This window comes from Alligator mississippiensis, chromosome 2, assembly GCF_030867095.1.
Source record: "Alligator mississippiensis isolate rAllMis1 chromosome 2, rAllMis1, whole genome shotgun sequence".
Classification (NCBI taxonomy): Eukaryota; Metazoa; Chordata; order Crocodylia; family Alligatoridae; genus Alligator; species Alligator mississippiensis.
The window spans coordinates 106,202,178-106,219,874 of NC_081825.1; the positions used below are offsets into that span (position 1 = coordinate 106,202,178).

Genomic DNA, 17,697 nt, shown 5'->3' on the forward strand with positions numbered 1-17,697 from the left:
ACACACAGTGCAGAAACTTTTTGCTTTTGATTTCTGAGTGTGACTTCTCCAAAGATACTTTCAAATCAGAATTAGGGGTACTGCTATGTTCTACATCTCTGCTGTGGCTTGTCTTTGTAATAAGGGTATTTAAAGTCTCTCCACATTTATTTCCCATCAGGATGTTCTACGTTGCATCCCGTGAGGGTCACCTTCCAGAAATTCTCTCCATGATTCATGTCCGCAAGCACACTCCTCTGCCAGCTGTCATTATTTTGGTAAATCATGCAAACAAATGTTCCTGCCCAAGATTGCATATTACAGGCTTGTGCTGGAGGAATCAAGCAGAACTTGGGCTCTGTTTGAGTCTTGCTTATTTATTCATATTTTGGGGTTTGGTTAGGGGCAGAGGGGAGTAAACACAGGAACGAGACTCTGAAGTGATCTATTCTATTGCCTCCTCCTCTGCATCTTGCTGGTAGCACTTAACTCTCTGTGCCTGGTGTCTAAATCATGTCTCATTATGCCTTATTTCTAAGGATTTGGAAAGGAAATTATTAGCTGGTCCCCTTTCAGAGAACAAATTCTCATAGAAAAGGGTATAGAGAAATAGAATTCACATGCACTTAATTGAAAGTGCACCTAAACACTACTGTCTGAGACCACACTAAAGACTCATTATAGCCACCTTACACTGAAAAACGCAAACAATTATATGCAAAGATAATGGAGTGGGAGCCCTCATCAGTGCAGTGCATATGTGATTAAAAAGTCAGAGAGCATGTATTTAAAAAACAGCTATCAGAGAAGTAACTGTGAAGGGGCAATAAAAAGGGGAAATGAACTGGGCAGTATGGTGATGGGTCTGTTACCAATGCAGTGTCACAGCTACAAGTTGGCTCTGTGTATACACTGAACACTTATTTTTATAGAAAAGTGTTAGTTTTGGCTTATACCTCAAAGATTTGTCATCATATCTTGATGGACCAGGGATATGAAAAGATTAGACCTTCCAGCCAATGAAGCTATGCTTGCACAACCCCTGTTGTGGGTACAACTATGCCAATAGAAGAATGCTTCTATTACACTGACTCCCCACACAGTGAAAGTTAAGTAATTCCAAAGGCAGAAGAAAATCTTTTGATGGCACATGCCACATCTCCAGTAGGGGCTTGGACACCATAGCCATGGGATCAGAAGCTCCATAGCCCTGGTCTATTTGCAAAAGATCACATTACTTCCTCAGCGTAGTTCTCTTGACAAACCCCACAGTGGGGTACAAGTACAAGCACAATGTGATTCCTGCCAGCAGAACTGCCAAGGTTCCTTCATTCCAGAAAAACATAAGTTGAATCTTTTAAATTAGGCCTCAAAAACTGAAGGCTCAACTTTATTAGATGTGTTTACCTTGAGCTGACTAGTTGCCAAATAACTTGTGATACTTAATTTGTTTGGAATGTCCCTTGCTTACCCTTATATACACTTTTGATCTAGGGTACAAATGTTTATTTCTCACCAAAATCCTTGGGGTAACGAAAAAAACATATTTAGAATTCAGAACAATTGATTAACTCCAAGTACAAGTTTAGGCATGCAATAAGTTCCTTTCTGATTTATGCAGACATTTAAGATCTTGGTGCACTTTTTTAAAGGGAAGCTATTTTTCTTGATGATGACCAAAATTTCCTCTGCTCTTTCTGCTGCACAGCCTCTTGTGTGATAGTTAGCTTCTGCTCTCTAGCCAGAAGAAGATGCATTTTGCAAGTGTGCAGAATGTGTATATTTTGTGAGTGCTTTTGGTCTAAAGAGCATATAAATAGAAGATGATGATGCAGATAATATAGGTTGGTTGATTAAAATTCTCCTGCTCTTTGAATTTCTTTTGCAGCATCCTCTCACAATGATAATGCTCTTCACTAGTGAACTTGAGGATCTCCTGAATTTCCTCAGTTTTGCCAGGTGGCTTTTTATTGGACTGGCAGTTGCTGGGCTGATTTATCTCAGATATAAACGTCCTGATATGCCTCGTCCTTTCAAGGTAACCTCCACAATATTACTGTTTTACACAAGATTCTCTAACCTGTACCTACCTCTGTCCACAGCCTGATGGCAAAGGAGTACATATTTTGGAATAAAATATGAACCTCTTGGCGGAAAGATGAGTTAATAGCAAATGTATTCTTTAACACTAAGATTAAGATTCCCATCGTGCCTGTCTTTAAGAACTCTGATGAAGAGCAAAAATGCTAATCTAGTCATGTTTCTCTCCAGAGGAAAGAAGTCTTTCCTACTTACTGTTGATGAGGTTAGAAGAGGAGGATTTATAGATTATAGTTAGGCAGCTGTGTGAAAGTGAAGATGTTTGATCATTTCACATATGCACTGGGTGGAGGAAGTGAAGCACTAGTGCTCCAGCAGGCTGTATGAAAATACTTCCTAATACTACACAGTCAGTCTCAGGGTGGTATGCATTGGCCAGGGTTTCAGCTGGTCCTCAATGTGTGTTTTGCTTTTGTGTAAATAATTGCACTCACATTTCTGGAACCAGAATTTGAGGCAGCCACAAACATTAGTAGTCAAACATCTAAGGCAGCAGTCTCTGCATTTTTTCTAATAATTTCACATGATCAAGGTAACCATTCATGTGTCTGAAAAAGCATTAGATGTCAGCTGCAGCCATGGCTGGGGATGTGCCATTGCTCCTGCTTCTGCTGGGACCACAACTTGGAGATTCCTGGTTAGAGGGTCTTGCCCCTCCACTTAGGGTTAGACTGATCACTACATTGGGATCAAGAAGGAATTTTACCCCATGGTCAGATGGATAGGGACTATGGGCATGAACACCGCCTGCCCCCGGAGGCTGGGGGGGCATGGCAAGCTCCCACAGGTGGCATTGGTGCTGTCGGCAGTGGGAACATGGCGACAGCAAGCGGGGCGCTCCCACAGGTGGGGCTGTTGGTGGCAGGGGTTGGGGGTTGTAAGCACAAACTGGTGGTCGGTGATCACCCGCAGATGTCACTGACAGCGTCAGCTAGTCGCAATCGCAGACCGCCTGCAGACGCCTCCAGTGGTGTCGGCAGCAAGGGGGGGGTGGCAAGTGGTGACTGCCTGTAGGCACTGCTGGCAGTGTCGATGGCACCTTTTCAGAGGGGGTGCACTGCCATGCTCAGGGGGTGCATATGCACCCTCATGCACCCCCTGTGTGTCGCCAATGACTATGGGGGTATTTGCCTTCCTCTGTGGGAAGGGGATGGACCTCTGCTTTGGATCTCTTGAATTGATTGTAACAACCCTCGCATTGTCAGGACACTGGACACTGGCAGCCCTTGTTCCCCTGCTTTACCTGTGGCAGTTTAGGGTGCTTTTGGTGTCTTTGGGCAATGTGCCTTATAGGTGTGCAGAGGATTGAGTATAAATTTAGGAACTGGTTAGAGCAGGATTTATATGGGATAGTTTGGATTGGAATGATCCTGTTTTGAGCAGAGGGTTGGACTTTTCTGTGATTTAACAGGGAATAGGGTTTAACTGTTTTTAAACTGCCTTGTGGTAACTGTTTCTGTCCCTAAAGTTACCCCACAATAGGAGCTGAACTGCAGTAGTTTATGCCTGAAAGAAACAGGACTAAGTTGCTTTGATTTAGCTGTCACCAGGCACATCTACACATGGTAATTTAAGGTGCATTAGCCATTTTTAAGGTGCATTAAAGGCACGGGTCTAAATGCGTGTGCCCTTAATGCACCTTAAAAATGGCAACTTTAGGCAAATCATGCCTAAATTTAATACCTGCATAAAGCAAGTAACAAATTTAGGTTCGATTAGTTAAGGTGCCTTAACCCACATTTAGATGGTGTAAGGCACCTTAAAGCTATGTGACTGAGTGGGCTGAAGCTGAGTGCATGGGGCCCTGTGCTGCCACTGGGCATCACCAAGAAGAAGATGTGGTGGGTGCTGTTCTGTAGGGGAAGGGGGCAGTGCAGTGTGGGCAGGACTTTTGCTAGTGGCTCCCCTGTGCTTCTCTTGGGGCGTGTTTGCTGGCTGGGCAATGTAGCCCTGCAGAAATGGGACAGGTGCCCTTAGAAGTCCATGCTGGGGCTCCTGCCTGGGACAGCAAGTGGTCTGACACTGTGTCTGCCCCTACCACCTGGCATGGCTTTCCCTGCTCCACCCACCTCCATCCCAGGCAAGTGCCTGGCCTCTATGCCAGACACTGTGGGTGGGAGAGATAGTGTGAGCTCCTGGGGGCTCTGCACAGCTCAGCCCAGGCAGGCTGGGTGCAACATGGGTGGGGGCTCAGCCTTAGATCAGGTGTGCCAAGGAGAGAGCTGAACCCCCACCATCATTGAACCCAGCCTGCCTGGACTGAGATCTGCAGAGCCCTCAGGAACTCATGCCACCTTTCACTTGCAGTGCCTGGCATGGAGGCCAGGCACTTGCCCAGGACAGAGATGGGTGCAGCAGGGAAAGCTGTGCTGGGCGCTTGGGGTAGACGCAGTCCCAGCCCATCTGCTCTCCCGGGTGGGAGCCCCAGCAGGGGTTTCTAAGGGCACTTGAATCCTGGGTAGGCAGTTAGATGGCCCACTCTGGCAGGGCTGCATTGCCTGGTCAGCAGATCTGCCCAAGGGTGAGGCACAGGGGAGCCACTAGAAAAGGCCCTGACCATGCTGTACTGCTCCCTTCCCCTGCAGAACAGCAGCCACCATTTCTTCTTCTTGGTGATGCCTGGTGGCAACATGGAGCTACATGGGCTTGGCTATCACTCACTGTTGTCCAATGCTGGGGAGGCAGGAGTATGCAGAGGTGGTTAGAGCCAGGGCCAGGGCCAGGCTGACCATGTCTGGGGGGACTGGAGGTTCCCACCCCATCAACCAGTGCTGGGCTGCACTGCCTGGCTACTGGGCTGCTGCAGGCTTCTGGGGGCTGTCCAGGGTGCTGACCAGGGCTGCTCAGCATGCCATGTTAAGTCATCCACCTGTAGATGTGTGCCTAACTTGCTTTAATGCACCTTAGGCTAAGGTGCGTTAAGTTTAGGTATGTGTAAAATCACGTGTAGACACACCCACCATGCAGCAATTATAGTCACAGGTACGGTTATCACCAAGAAGCTGAGGCACATCAATACCATTTGTCATTTGTTAGCTTGGGGTAATTGGGTGCTTTTAAGGTATCAGTTTTTTTAGTTAAGGAACTGCTGACATAAGGGATGGACATTTGGTTTTGCTTTTTCTTCTTTTCTTGATCTAGATATAGATCCTTAATTTTTGCCCATCACCAATTCTGGGTACAAAAAGGTAGACAGACTTTTAACTGCAGGTATTTGTGCTCAGAATTATAAGTGCAGTAATCAGTAAACACTAAATTGTACCTAGAACATAATGCTGAAAATCTGCCCCATGTTGCAGAGTAGTCACTGACTTGGATTTCACCACGTGTCCTTCTGTAAGCGATATTCAGTATGCAAGTAGTACCTTACTATGGGAATAGAGCTATTGGGATTATCTGTGCAGCAAGATGGTTTGTAATGTGAGTAAAAGTGGCAGACTCCCTCCCTATTGAAATAAAAATTCAAAATTTGCTTTACAGATAAAGCTGTGTGTGTATGTGTGCATGCGTGTGTATGCATGCGTGCATGTGCCTTTATTGCATTCTTTTAGACACACATACAGAGAATGTCAACTGCTTGGTCTATTTTTCTTTGATTTCATTTTTAAAACACATTCACAATTCACAGTATAGAAACGGTAATGCTTTTAGGCATTAAAGCAAGGGAGAAATCTCTAGCGAATTCTCCATTACACCAGCCATCTCACTAAGCAGTATGAGGAGGCACTTCCTTCAAAGAGGTGTAAACGCTGTGATTACAGTGCTTGCAAATTGAGAGAATTAATTTGATATTGCTATTTTTTCCACTTTCAAAATGGCACTGATAATGTTATCAGTCATGTTGTCAGAAACAGTACTTTCCAGTAGCTATCAGTTGCATAATGCTATCAAATTTTTTTATCCGCAGTCAAATGGTGTTTAATTTGCCCTCCTCCTGTTAGATTTTGATTTTTACCTCTGGAAGAAAATCAATGTAATCTTAATAGTTTTAAAAGATAGTTGGTGACTTTGAGCTCCTTTCTGCTTTTTCTTGATTCTAATTGGTAATTATCAAAGAGGAAATCTTTACCATAGTTAGTGATGCCACTTCTATAATGGAGGCCTGGAGAAGGGACTTTTGAGGATGTAACATATTTACGACCCTTCTATTTTTTAAGGCTTGAAAGTACTATAGTGTTTTAGTATGTAATTAAGAGACATCTACGGTACTTACTGTATAACACTTTGTTTAATTTGCTTTCTTTAGTTATTGTCACTTCAAATGCATGTTTTAAACACCTGTATTTCTGCAGAACCATTTGATTTGATTTACATTTCATGGTACATTAACTACCACTGGCATCCGATAGCCAAGTTTTACAGTGTTTTACACTGCTATACACTGACTTTCTATATATGACCAATATATATAGGTAATTTGTACAAAGAAATATGTATCTTTTTGATCTGTGTTTCAGGTGCCGCTATTTATTCCAGCACTGTTTTCCTTCACCTGTCTCTTCATGGCTGCACTATCACTTGGCTCTGATCCTCTCAATACAGGGATTGGTTTTGTGATAACCCTGACTGGAGTTCCAGCTTACTACCTCTTTATCATATGGGATAAGAAGCCAAAATGGTTCAGAAAGATTGTAGGTAAGCCCATGGTGATGTGGGACTCTTTTGGCAAGCTTTCTGTTGCCCAGAATCCTAATTTAATGGATTCTACAACGGTCGGTTTTGTTAGTGACAGCAATGCAGCCTTCCTCTGCAGTCAAATGCTGTAACCACAATTTCACCAGTTAAAATAAATACCAACTAATTAAAGGGCCATGTTTACAGCAAGGCCATTCTTTAAAACAATTAGCCTGTCAGGCATTTTTCTGAAACAAAAGGCATTTCAAATAATTGAATTCCCTTTCCTCCTTCCCCATTTGACTCCATTTTACTCAGGCCATTGACCTTCCTCCCCTAGCCATTTGCCTATGTTAATAAATGAAGCATTTCCTTGACAGAACAACAGATTTTTGAAAACTAAAATATCATTGTCATGAACATAGGTCTGCTTCTGTGTTCTCTATGCAAACAAAGGTTAGAGCATGCCAAGATCTCAAGTCCTTTATTAAAACAATATTCAGGTATATGATTATGAAGAACTATTGAAAACAAAGCTATAAGTTTAGACGTATTGGTCCTAATGAATTATTCTGACAATTGATACATATTTTTATTGTAATAGCTTTCAGCATATTCTCCTGCAGTAATTTAGCTTTGATATGTTTGTTTGAAACAAACCAAGGACAATAATTTAAATACAATTTTTGGATGTTTCAAAAGTATTTGGGAGGTTTTCACCTATTGAGGAACTGATACAGTAGCATAACTTAAGGAAGGAACCTGGGCAGCGGCCCCAGATACTTTGTGTGTGTGTGTTGGGGGGAGGGAGGGAGTACAAAAAAAGCTGCGACCACACTGATGGCTAATTGTTTCACTGCGATTGGCACTGTAGCAACTGCCATGGCCCAGAGCCTGGAACTATATGCTGCTATGCCTCTGAGAAGATATCTGAAGTACTTTTGATTACAAAGAAAAATAATTAGACCAGTTTGGTAAAAATCCCTTTCTCCTTCTGCTGTTAAAAATTGTGCCTTGTGAGGAGCAACCACAAAAGAAAGTAAGTTTTTGGAAGTGCAAGCTGAAATATAAGCAAGATTTCTGGAGAGATTTGAGAAATGGTTGCTGATGGTTAATCAAATGGGGGGTGAGGGGGGAGGGGGCGACTTGCTTTCCCCACCCGAATTATAAAAATACTATTTAAAAAAAAAATCCATGAAAATTAGATTTCAACAACAATTTTGTTTTCCACTAAACTTTACCAGATGAAAAGCAAAGAATGTCCCCATCTCTGCAAAGGCTGTATGCATACAGCCTACTTGTGATAGGGCCAGATTTCTTCCTGATAACTGAGGCTGAGTATTCCTCTAAATCTGAGGCATTCTCTATGAAGTCACCTGGGTTTTTTGCAGGTTAAGATGCTAGGCAATAGACTGATATCATAATGTAGTCCTTAAAATAAGAAGTTATTTATTGGATCCTATGCCATAATCCTTCCTTTCTTTCTCTATTGTCATTGCTTGTGTCACGGACCTGTTCTGAAAAAGCACTTGTTGAGATAGAGCCAGTTTTATATAACAGGACACTGTGCCAAACAGCAATCAATCAGCACTGCTTTTAATAGCTGATGTCTGTATTAGCTTATCATGTCTTAGGCTTGATATTTAGGAACTAGAAAGCTTTTCCTTATTTAACCAGCAGAATTGTGTGCACTGAGTTTTGGAACACAGTTACTTGAATCTTTGTGGCCACAGGATGCCAGTATTGAACTACATTATGAGGGCAAAAGAAAAAATATTCTCTTTAAGGTAGACTGGATATATCTGAAGCTTTTTCTGTCAGCTGTGTTAGTGTAGATGAATCTTCTAGCACTTTGGATAACACAGGATTCTCATGTCACAAAGCAAGCCAGATGCTGGTCTGACACCTTCAGACACAGTGCTGTTTCAGCTGGAAGAGTAACAGACACCACTCAGTGGGTGAAACAGCTTGTTCATGTTGACTTTATCATTCCCATAATAACAACTGTAGTTCTAAATTACCAGTGCTGACAGCTTTGGGGTGAAGGGGAGGTGGGAGCCCACTCATTAAATAGTTTTTTTTTTTTCAGAATAAATAGTAAGCAATATCCTTGGAGTAAAAAAATGATATTGGGTGCATCTACACGAGATGCTACTGCACGATGGTTACTGCACATTTATTTAGTAGTTGTATTAGCAAGTACTAAATAAATGCGCAGTTACCTGACTTACTACTCAGTAGCGCCAGTGAACATTTTTTAAGCACTGTCCATGCTGTGATGCGCTACTGTGCAGTATTATTCAGTGGCTGCACAGTCAGTCTCTTGTGTAGACATACCCACTATGTAGGAGTTGATAGTGCTGCGCTCTAAGAAAAAAGAGCATTTTTTCAAATGCACGATATAAGTTAATTTAGGAAGTTATTCTGAGATCTAAGGGTGGGGCAAGAGACAGGGAAAGTGATTCAGACAAGTAGCCTGACTTCAGTAACATGCAAGGGCATCAGAAAAAAAAAGATGAAAAGAATAAAGTTATGGAGGTAGACGGAAAAGATGAGAAAATGCAACATGGGGTTACCAAAGACAGATCATGCCAGACTAATCCAATAACCCTTTTTTGACAAGGTAAGTGATTTGCTAGATGTGGGGAAAATAGGATCTAATGTATCTGGAGTCCTGTAAAACATGATATGGTGACACATGGTACAGATGGTGATTAGTATGACAGTTGTAAGGTAGAGACTGGCTAAAGAAGAGATGGTACTGGATTGTGTCGCAGGGGAAGTATTAGTTTGGAAGGAGGTTACTAGTGTACTCTCCAGGGGTTTGTCTTAGAATAATTTATTGTTAATGTTTTCCTTAATGACCTTGGCTCACAAAATGGGTGCTAATTAAATGTGTTGCTAACACGGTGTTTGGAGGCATTCTTAATATAGAGGAACATCAGAATGAAGAGGCAGAATTATATGACTGTGAGGACTGGAGTAATAGAAATGGGATAAAATTCATTTGTACAATGTGCAAGGTTATGCACAAGGGGAATGACAAGGTGGAGTTCTGTTATAAGCTGATAGCTTATTAGTTAGAAACAACAGAGATTGAGAAAGACCACGATGTAGAAGTTGATGGCAGTGGCAAGAAGCTGCCAACCTGATACAGCCATAGAAAACAGTATACGTGTTTCAGGTGAGTTAGGTATTTATGCCATGTTCAAGAAATATAACTTGAACTGGAAAAGGTGTAAAGTTATTAGGATGATAAGGGCAAAGGAGACCTTGAAAATAATCTAAATAAAGTAAAAGATTTGTTTAGTTTAGCAACACAAAGGATGAGAGAGAATATACTACCTTTATATCCAACAGAGAGTAAACATGAGGGTGGGAGAAGAATCCTTGAACTAACGGACAAAGCACCCACTGAAGTGGGTGTCTGCAGTAGCAGGTGACTGCAGGAGATGACCCAGGAAGTCATTCCAGTAGAAAGTTCCTGTATTCTATTTACCTAGAAAAATACATTTAGTTGATGTCCCACTGAGTGTGTCGTGAGTAGTATACACTATGAGTGTACAAGCATTCACTTAGTTTCTTCTGGGGAAATACGCCCTTTCCAGGAGAAAAATCTAGGTGTCCAACTGGAAAATCTCCTTTGCAAGAGAGAATATTTTGCAAGAGTGAACACTTAATACATTCCTTTCCAGTCTGGTCCAGGATGGGGCTGGAGCAGTGGGGCAAAGCCTCCTACCTGCTCTCCAGACCAGAGTCCCCAGTCTGGGGAGTGGGTGAGGGGCTTTGTCTTGCTTCTTCCCTACCCTGGGAGAGGAGCAGCAGCTTCTTTCTCAAACTGGGCTTAGGGCTTTGCTCTGCTGCTGCCTCTGCAACACACTGAGACTGAGAGCCAAGGAAGCTGCTCCCCACCTGGTCCTCAGACCGGAGTGACCCTGGTCCAGGGAAGGCTTAGGCGTTTTCCCCTTCTGCTTCACTCCCCTGGTCTGGTGAGGATGCACAGAGCAGGAGAGAGTGAGGAGCTGCAGGTTGAATACCTGTATGCTCTCTCTCCCAGAAAGATTTCTATTGTTGGAATTTTCTCAGGAATCAGGATATAGATATGCTATTCATATAACAGCTCTTACTTTAACAGCCATTTCTAGACATGGGTGCCATTTGCTCATTCAGGATGTGGCAGTAATATGTGTTCACTTCATCTCTCCTCATTATCTTAATGAAGTTGAGCTTCATAGGAGATTTATGCTGTCACACACATGTTCTGTCACATACATGTCCAGGAAATTGCTGCTTCTGCTATAAGGTTTCCTTTCTCTTCCCAGCCTTTATTCTGTGGTTATAAATATCAGATCAGAGCTCCTGTATAGGCTGTCCATATGCTCAGTTGTCGACAGCTTATTTGAACTGAGCCCTGTACTGGAAGTGAAAAAAGGGTTTTAAAATGGATGCAACCAATCAATTTTATTGCCAGAGGGCTGTAAAGGGGGGGGGGGGGTTGTATACACAAGACCCAATATTTCCAGCCACTCTTAAGAATTAAATACTCTGAGTATTTAATGCTTACAGCTTACTTCTTTAATCCAGGCTGCAGATCAAAGCATTTCTTGTGGAAAATCTTCCTACCCTAACCATAATATACATAACCACATGCATATACACACAGATGGGAAGTGCAGTATGGAGAGAAATTGAGGGTGATTGATTATTTGATTATCCACAGCCTTGTGCCATGGACATACAAAACAGTTATATTAGTATGAAGTGGCAGTGAAGGGGATTTTCTGCATATCAGACTTATCTGTGTAGATATTTTGTGGGTTTTTTTGTATTCTTCAGTACGTGGGAGCTGAACTGCAGTAATTTAGCAGCTGTTTTATTCAGGGGTAAACTGCCCCAATTTTGTTTCCACCTATGCAGGATAGAGCAGACATATAGAACAATTGTTATGGATCAGCATCGTCTATTCAGAAGCAGTAAATCTTCCTCCTCCACGTTTAGTTTGATTCAGTTGTTTTGTCTGTCCAGGTCCCCCCCCTTTTTTTCAAGGGTGCCTGACATTTAAGGTGGAGCTTGAACAAGTCAATGTTTCTTTGCAATTAATTATTTTAATAATTTGCTCCTATTTGTGATATAGTAATGTAATTAAGAAAGCCACAAAAATGGCCAAAGGAAATATCTTGTGCATTGATAGCTCTCATCTAACAGCACAAGTTATAAAACAGAATGTGCTATTACTTCTTGGTGTCACATCAGTAAATTAGTGAGGAAGTATTACAAGTCCTTTCCTTTTCCTTTTTTTTTGCCTTTTTCTTGTTTCTTTTTCCTTGATAAGTGCATTTTAGCACAAAATATGGGTGACATTCAATATGTTTGAACTCCTTTGGCCCTTTTCAACATTAAAACTGGTTGTTTGAACTGAGCAGCTGGGCAGAGAATCACTTTTCCAAAGTATTGTTTAAGTTAAAAATATGGGTGCCCCTTTTCAATATTCAGAGTACTTCTACACTTAAAATTGGAAACATAGTCATTTTGGATCAGAGTTCAGCAAAATGAGGTTAGAAAAGATAACAAGGGTGGAATGCTTTTAATTAGACGTTATATGATGCTATGACAGGTACATCTAAATGTTTCCATCAACACACATAATTGTGTGGTTCTACTGAGACGATCTTTCTGATTACTTCCCGCATTTCTAATTTTTTTTTCCTTTTATCTTTGCAGACAGGATAACTTTGACATTGCAGATCATCCTGGAAGTTGTCCCAGCAGAAGATGGCCAGAAATCATGATCTTTTATCTCTTGAAGAAACATGTGTTTGTCTATTGCCCCATTTCAACTTCAGGTGGGAGTGTGGGGCATGTCTCCACGCTTCCTAAAGTTCAGTGAATGACAGGATCAAACCACAGTTAAAGTAGCCTGAAAATGAAAGTTTCTAGGCCTGGACTTTTCAAATATTCCTAGGCCTTTGTGAAGTTAGTTTGTATGTAAAAAGTAGGTTTGTTTTTTGCTACAATAAGAACAGAAAGCACAAGTTTCTTTTGGCTGTTGTACACATGTATTCCCTCTTAGAGATGGGAAATGAGAAGAAAGGATGAAAAAAATCTCATTAATGCTTCTCCTTTTAAATATTCTATTTAAGTAAACCCTTAGTACTTTAAATTGGGGTTTTTACTGCATTGTGAACAGACATTTTGGAAAAGTTTATTTTTGTCAGATATATTAGGATGAATACATTGTACACCCTGTTCGTGATGAACCTAACGTTTATTAATGAAAACGGTCAGATAGAACTATGTAGCTAAAGGCTTTGGTCAAGATTATTCTTTTTCTCACTCCATTTTGTACCCATACCTGCCCTCTCTTCATCTCATGAGTAGTAGCAGCACAACCAGAGCCATGGTGGTTTCACCTACGTTTGTGAGGTGGCTTGGTAGGACTCATTTGGATTAAGGAGAAGATAGTTCTGTTTCTAGAGCTTGTAAAAATACAGAAAATTAGAATAACTTCTGAGGCTTAATGTTGGTTTTCTGTAAGAGGGGCACTGAAGTTTGTCTGGGATAGTAATTCCTTGAAGTTATAATTTCCCAGTAGTCCTGAAGTCATGACTAGTTCTATCAGAATTGCTTTTTATTTGTACAGGAAATATCTCAAGCTTAGGTAAATGCTTTCAAACTGTTAGATGTGCAATTACCATTATCACTCAGGCAAAACTCCCATTAATGTTTCCTATGACAGTTGGTTAGCAGAAGCAATTGACAGGTACAGTATGGACTGTAGTTTTGGACCAAATGTAATATTTGTAGGTGAAAGGCAGACTACAGAAGGTTCAAGTTTCTGATTTAGATACAAAGATAAAATATGGGAAGTTTATTAAAATATATTTCAATGTTTTTTGGAATATCCAAGGCCTAAAATCAGGTGTTTCTACAAAACTTTTTTCCTAGTTTCCATCTCCATTGAAACTGGAATTTGAAGGAATAAACAAAAATGTGGGGAAGAGAACAAACAGCACAGCTTGTTTTGATGTTGAAAAAGTTTTACCTTCAGTTAATGGTTTGAATTAAGCTATGGCTGAGTTGTGACATACTTTTGTCCTCTCCTATTAATAATACTTTGGTAATTGACACTGAAATATTTCAAGTGCCAAAAGGGTGGTTCTGTATTTTAAGATTGTTCCAATCTTAGGGTAAGTTTTTATTCGTGTTATGTTAAATATGTATTGCTTAAATATTTAATACACTACTCGTAAAATTATTGCCTATTCAGAAGATCACACTACTTTAAAACCTTTGTTACAAATGAATAAAAATTGAAGAAAGTGCTACCACTGTGCAAGCCACTATAAGGAATACTGTCAACCTGACACAAATTCAATTTAAAAAACAGCATAGGTCAGATCCTAGTCTATGTATTAGGCACCTGTGTTGGCTTAGGCATCTAAAAGTCTTTCTGTTCTACCCTGCTTGAATCTAAAAAGCAGTTAGTGCCAATAATAGATGGATCCTCCTGATTGCTGCTTTTTGTGATTTAGTCTTAAGGCTAAGATGATGGCATGCTACAAAAGTAGGCATGTTAAGGTATTTTTTCAGGAACTTGACTATCATGAAATATGTGTACACTCATTAACTTAAGGTCACTTGGGTAGAATACAATTTGGCCCAATGATTTTAAAATTCCTTCACAACCTGCATGTATCTTTGAGTTCTCTTGCCTATGTTTGTGGGTTTACATATGTTTGCTATGTTTGTAATTATCTTCCTCTCGTGTTTCTATGCAAAAGACCCATAGAAATATGAAGTAATGTAACACTGTTAAAAAGTTAAAAATTTATAAGGGTTACAAAGTTTCTTTTAGTAATCACTTTTCACTGGCATTAATTTCACAGAAGCAGTTACTTTGTCCTAAGAGAAATCCTATGATTCATTAATTGTGCAATTGTATATTTTAGGAGCAGGAAAATAATTTGTAAAATAACTTAATGTGATTTAAAAAAATGTACTGGGGGGCTTATGATTTTAATTAATGATTCAATTTAATGAATTTATACAATGTTGATAGAAGAAGTATTTAAAAGGGATTTTCACTGACTTAAAAAACATCCAAACTAAGGACATTTATTAGGCTCTGAAGTATAAAGTCTGATGCAAAAGAAGCGGAGGCATTGGGTCCTGTAAAATGCATAGAAAGCCTTGCAATGCTGCTGTTGATCTTTTCTGAAGCGCCATCTTCAGATTCTTAAGTCACAGTCCCCTAAAACATTATAATAGGGCAAGACAATGGGACTACGGTTGTGTGTAAGGATTTCCAGGTTCAGGCCGTCAAACTTTTAAATTCTTTTTTGACCCTCATATCTCTTTTTTGACCATCTCTAATTGGGAAGTATTGCTTAATCCTCTCTGAATGTGTTGGTCTTTTCAGGGCTGATTCTTGTACAGGCAGACCTCCCACTGAAGTAAAGGGAATAGCATTTCTATCTAACTAGAGATGTCAGATGAAACTCTATTTCTCTTAGATAAACAGCAAAGAACTCAGAGGCCAAGAACAGGGACCCAGGGGGCATTAATCCACCTTTTTACTCTTTCTATTCTAGACCACTTTGTATTGGCACTGTGCAAAATCGCGCGCTCTTAGTAACAAGTCTAAATCATGGCAGTCTGTGCAGAAATGCTTTCTAGGATTTCCATAATGCTATAGGAGCCTGGCCTGCTGCTGGTATGCCTTTCTCATCATAAGCAACTACCCCTTTCTCTCTGATCTTGGCTGAAGAGGTAGAATGGGTATACAAGATCCTGAAGCTGCTGTCCTGCACTAGAGCCTTTTCCTTTGCCTGGATCCAGGTCTTTTATATCCCCATATTCTGCTGCAGTTTGGAGAAGCTAGAATGGGTGTGAGAGAGAGAATTTCTCCCTTCAAGAACAGCTCCCTCAGGGCCTGATTGTCGAAGTACAGCTCTATCAAATTAGAGCTGCAGTGCTTCATTCAAAGATTTGCACTTGCTTTACACAGGCATAAATGAGGTGAAGGAGGTGATTGATAGCTGAAACACCCTAAACTGTTATGGTTTCTGTAATGGTTTGTTACACACTAACCAGTGGGCGCACACAGTTTGGTGTCAAATACAGATATTTGTATATGATTACTTACTGCCTGCACTGCCTAGGGATAATATGCTGTCTAGCTTTCCAGTCAGGGTCAGAGCCCTATTGTACAATGCTTTGCACAAACACATAACTTAATGACAATCCCTATGCCAGACAGGTTAGCGTTTAAGTATACCAATGTATATCACTGGTGTTTAGGTACTAAGATGCTAAGGTCCATATACAGTAAATTCCTAAACCAGTGGTCCTCAACCTTTTTAGACTCAAGGCACCCCTCGTTGGACTAGAGGCACCCCTCTATGCCTTTTGTGAATTAATCAGCATCCATTTAAAAAATAGATTTACACCCTTGAGAAGTTCTCACAGCATCCTGGTTGCGACTTACTGTCCTACGCAGACATAGTAGACATTACTATCAACTTTGAAAATTAATAAAGACTTCTAGTGCAGGATAGAGAGTACAGAGCTTGGGACCAACCCTTTTGGCAGGTATTTTCCAAATTAGCCCTGCATCCTCCCTGAGTACTACTCTGGTCATCTTATTCTGCCTAATCTGTTCTACTTTCGCTTCCTGTGCTGCGCTTCCTGTGTGATATCCTGCTCTGCTTCCTGCCTTATCTGCTGTTGTGCTGTCTGCCCCTTCCCTGGTCTGCCACATGCGGCAGACAGGCTGCCTGTGCCACTTGTGACACCCCTGGTATAGAGGATGGAAAAAACTTGGGGCTTGCTGGCAATCTTGCTATTTTTATCGAAAATTGGAAGTCTGTATTTTAAATTCAGTTATGTTTTTCCCATATTCAAAACCAGTTCCAGCATACATGTATTCAACCTCCAAAGTCACACCTAGATCTTTATTAGAGAGCAGTAAATGTTTATAAAAGTTGTCTGTTAAGAACTATTTTTGCTACATTTTGAGCATTTCTAAAGTAAACTTAAAACCTATTTTCTATATTTTTCAAACACCTACTTTCTATTATGCAACCCAAATCCTGACTGGAGTATATTTTGCATATAGGTGCTGTTTTAAAAGCATATCACGTGTACTGTAAATGTATATGTATATGTGTGCATATATATTTTCATGGTTCATACATTCAAATAATATTTTAATGAATAGACTTTTATATCACAATAAGACTACCAGAAAAGGAAACCAATTCTATGGCATATTTCTGTGTATATTTTTATATGATTTTTTAATGTCCTTGTGTACAACTATTTCTTTGTTTTTACTTTAATTTGTAGGTATCACATACTGGTTTTTGCTACCAGTACATAGTAACAAAAAACATATAATCTGATCTGATGTTGTTGGCATCTATGCTTCAGAAATTACTTTCAAACCATGCATTAAATGATTACTGTCACTATAAAAAGGGATTTGTAAGTATTTCCATTTAAACACCATTGTAACCTTGAACTTGACCTGGCATTTTAAATATGTAATTAGTCCACAGGAATATTTATATATCAATTTACTGAATGTTTTGACTTAAAACTGACTATAATTAAAAATAAATATCAAAATATATAAAAAATGGAAACAGATGACCCTTTCCTTATAATGTTCTCTTTTTTTGAACAACCTTAGACAAGCTTAAGATTTTTGAAGATTTCATTATGTTATTAACATGTTTCATTTAAAAAAATGGATTTTGGAATTAAAAAAGAAAATATGAAAAAATGATCTTTGTCCACTCCTTTGAACAAGTTCTAATGCATTTTTTATTTCAACAACAAGCAAAAAACAACCAACCAAAAAAACCCCAAACAACAAACCAAAGTATTTTGGCTGGTTGCATATCCAAACAAAAATCTGCCTCCATTTTAATCATGAAGTTGTATTATTATCTTCAAGGAGGGCCTATCTACACTTGTACTCTGCTGCACAGTAGGCTAATT

The 17,697-nt window shown here is 40.1% G+C and overlaps 1 protein-coding gene across 1 annotated transcript in view; it reads left to right on the top strand.

Annotated features, from left to right (window-relative positions):
* Positions 1–17,346, top strand: part of SLC7A11 (solute carrier family 7 member 11) — an 87,703-nt gene extending 70,357 nt beyond the window's left edge. Inside the window, exons 9-12 of the mRNA XM_014595654.3 lie at positions 161–257; positions 1,868–2,017; positions 6,537–6,714; positions 12,415–17,346. Of these exons, the coding sequence (XP_014451140.1) occupies positions 161–257; positions 1,868–2,017; positions 6,537–6,714; positions 12,415–12,482 (493 nt within the window). The 3' untranslated portion in view covers positions 12,483–17,346. The remainder of the gene's footprint in view (positions 1–160; positions 258–1,867; positions 2,018–6,536; positions 6,715–12,414) is intronic.
* Positions 17,347–17,697: the final 351 nt, after the last annotated feature.